The 3,124-nt window shown below is 37.4% G+C and overlaps 1 protein-coding gene across 1 annotated transcript; it reads right to left on the reverse strand.

Moving 5' to 3' along the window:
• Positions 1 to 1,725: 1,725 nt before the first annotated feature.
• Positions 1,726 to 2,766, reverse strand: LOC129312034 (uncharacterized). Its single transcript, XM_054954586.1, has 2 exons — positions 2,151 to 2,766; positions 1,726 to 2,065 (listed from the first exon to the last, which is right to left on the reverse strand). Exons 1-2 carry the CDS (start codon positions 2,646 to 2,648, stop codon positions 2,024 to 2,026), a joined length of 540 nt encoding a protein of 179 aa, XP_054810561.1. The 5' UTR covers positions 2,649 to 2,766; the 3' UTR covers positions 1,726 to 2,023.
• Positions 2,767 to 3,124: the final 358 nt, after the last annotated feature.

Here is a 3,124-nt window from a genome sequence, read left to right on the forward strand (position 1 = left end):
TTTCCTCCCTTTTCTCTGGTGAGGTTAAACTTTGTCACAATAGGAGGAACAAGAAGCTGACCGATGCAAGAAATGTGAAGGTAAGTAGGTGATTCGGTGGTACTGCCACGCAATTGAACCAATCCACTGCAAATGCCAGCGAGGCTATAGTGCCAAGAGAACATGAAGAGGTGAACATTTGGCATGTCCGTGTTTTTTTTCTCCCCTTGCTTTTTTTGTTTGCCTTGACCAACAATCATACGGCATGCCTTAGACTCTTAGGTGCAATTAATTGAGGACTGGCCATGACTGATAGGAGTCCTTGACAATTAGCAAATTTACATCCTTTTATGCTTTGGGTGTTTCTATATAATTCATGTAATTAGAGGAAGCTCTGGCATCTGCATTCTGTTTTGATCTTCTCAGTTGAAGGAAATGAGCATACTCATGATGCTGTAGCTTCTAATAGTTCAGATTGGGCAAAAGAAGAAGAAGCTCTTAATAGTTCAGAAAGAAAACCAGATCTGCCTAAGTAGCTAAGCTGTCCAAAGAAGAAAAAGGTTAATGTGTCAAGACTGGCTTCTGAAATCTGCTAAACATTCTTAACATGATAGTGAAGAAGCTTGTACAGAAGTATTGGAAGCCTATGCTTGAACTAGAAGGTGTAAAAAGTTCAGAGAAGTTCAGCATCATAATTACTGTTAAGCCAATGGATACTGGCATTGGCATTCTCATCCAGGGCTTGAACAAGAATCTGATCTCTGGAATTATCTTGGAAACTGTTCCCAATGACGATGCTATAAAGCTAGCTTGCCAAGTCACTCCATTGATTTTGCCAAATGGGACAAAGCCCTGCTACTGCTGGCCGTTTGAGCATCAAGGTTGAACTTTTAAGACTCCAAATGCACAGCCTTAGAAATGAAACTGTTGCTTTGTGAAGCTTAACTCGAGGGTTTGAAATACAACCAGAATGCTACTTGTTGGAGCCTTAGCGTTGTGATGTAAATACACATGATACGTACATTATTTTGAACTGTTTATTACCACTGAATATATAAATATATATATATATATATATATTCAAAATTCAATCTCCCTGCAAATCTTGATATGAGGTGATGTGCTGCGAGTGATCAAACTCTCAAATGCTCAGAACACTCCCATAAAGACCAGTGAAGCGTTTATGTTAAACTGTTCATGCTTTCATGTTGAAAGTGGATAGGCAAGTTGTGACCCAATTGACTTTGTTAACAGATTTTGGAGAATGATTTGAAGTCATCAAAAGCATAGTTTGAAATGTTTCTTTCATTCCAGTTAAGCACACGAGTTTCTGCCCAATATTCTGTCACAATTAATCCAAGAGATAGGCGTGAGTCATATAAATAAAAATGACTCCTATTATATAGTTATAATGATCAAGTATTTGGCATAATATGAGCATTTTAATTAATTTAATTTGAAGAATTGATTATAGCTACCACAAACAGACAAAAAATCAGCCTGAAAATTAATAAAAGATGAAGCCTTCTTCATAAGGATTTCAGGACTGTTCAATAGATCTGATATATGAGCGTAGGCAATATATATGTATATATATATATATATTCAATCCACATTCAGAAGTCTTAGATCAGAATTACCTTTAACCCAATTCTGTTCCCCTCTAACAGAGACTCCGTTTTTCAATGTTACGGAAAAAAGTGTGCACACCTAAAATGCTGCACTTTAAGTAATCCACAAAAAAAGAAAAGCTAAAGTGAAGCTCATCAATTGCAAATAATTTGTACAAGAAACAGCCAAACCCTAACTTGGAGGAAATAAATAGAGATCAGAGGAGGAGGATAAATCAAATTTGAAAAGCAAAATGATCAGTCCTAACCCAAACCCACTACTTCAAATAATCCCAACCTGCTAAAACAGACAAAGGAAGGGGAAAAAAGACCCTCATCATCCCATACTGTCACTCCTTGAAAAAAAAAAAAACAAAGGAAACTTTAAAAATTTGGTTCAACCATCTACAAATTTAACATCTTCAGCAATCACTCTATATCCCAATCTCCACGTCTCTGCAACCTGACCCTCCATCCTGAAACACAAAAATATGTTAATATATAGAAATCATGTGGAAGATTTAGAAATAAGTATAGAACAGAAAGAGACTCTTATATAACCTGTGAAGTCACAGTAACACGAGCTCCCTCATTGACTAGTCTAGACCTTCTTCCTCCTTCAACTTCTTTGTCAGTAGGTCCTTCACTCTTATCAGCTTTCTTGGATCCAATGTGACTTTTTCTGAGACCCAGAAATCCCTTCCAGCTGGTGGATGAGCCCTTTGGAGGCCTAAGCGAGAAATGTTCATATTCATCATCTTCATCCACGAGAAGCTCTTCCCTCAGAGTAGTAGTGGTCCTCTGCATCTGAGTGTCCTTAAAGGGCAAGATCCTACCTTTAGAGAAAAGCTCATCAGCACTCATCATGGAATAATTTGAGACAGAGAATTCAAAGTCAGAGGAAACAGGGGCATCTCTGGAGCTTCTTTCTTGGTGAATAATGGAAGCTTGTTGGGAATCCACGAAATCATTTGAGAAAGAGATCCTGGGGCTGATTGGAGGGCAATGAAGATGGTGATGACCCTTGCGCTCTGAGTTGTACATTTCTAAGCATGCCATAGGTTTTCAGAACAACATGGGGATTAAAAGAAGAAAACAATATGAATATGAAAGAAGGAGAGGAAGAGGAAGAAGAATGAAACAAAGAGGCTAATAAATTCTACTAGGACCCCCTCTAGCTTCCTCTGTTACCATGCAACCCACCCCCAGTAGATGTTTGTATTTATATGGTAAAAAGGATCTTCGTTCGGAATTTTTTTTAAAATTTATTTTAAAATTAATATTTAAATCATGCATGGCATGCCATGACATGACTTTTTGTCATGACATGTTAGTTTGGCTTTCAATGATGGTCAAGGCTTCAGGTTCAGGATATACTATACTGCTGTCTCTGAGTTACTCTGTAAAGTGAAGCCATGAAACTGCCAAGAAACTCTTTCAAAATAATAATAATAATAGTGGTATCGATTAAAAATTAAAAAAGAAAGGAAAAATAAAAGCTCCCCTTTTCAGGCCTATCCCTTGTGTTTCATGTT

This window comes from Prosopis cineraria, unplaced genomic scaffold, assembly GCF_029017545.1.
Source record: "Prosopis cineraria cultivar Desert tree isolate PC_DT_omini unplaced genomic scaffold, ASM2901754v1 PC5, whole genome shotgun sequence".
NCBI lineage: Eukaryota > Viridiplantae > Streptophyta > Magnoliopsida > Fabales > Fabaceae > Prosopis > Prosopis cineraria.

Coding starts and splice junctions, on each gene's coding strand:
- LOC129312034 (XM_054954586.1), bottom strand. CDS start 2,648: ATGGCATGCTTAGAAATGTACAACTCAGAGCGCAAGGGTCATCACCAT. Junction 2,066..2,150: donor GTGTTACTGTGACTTCACAG/GTTATATAAGAG, acceptor TTTGTGTTTCAG/GATGGAGGGTCAGGTTGCAG.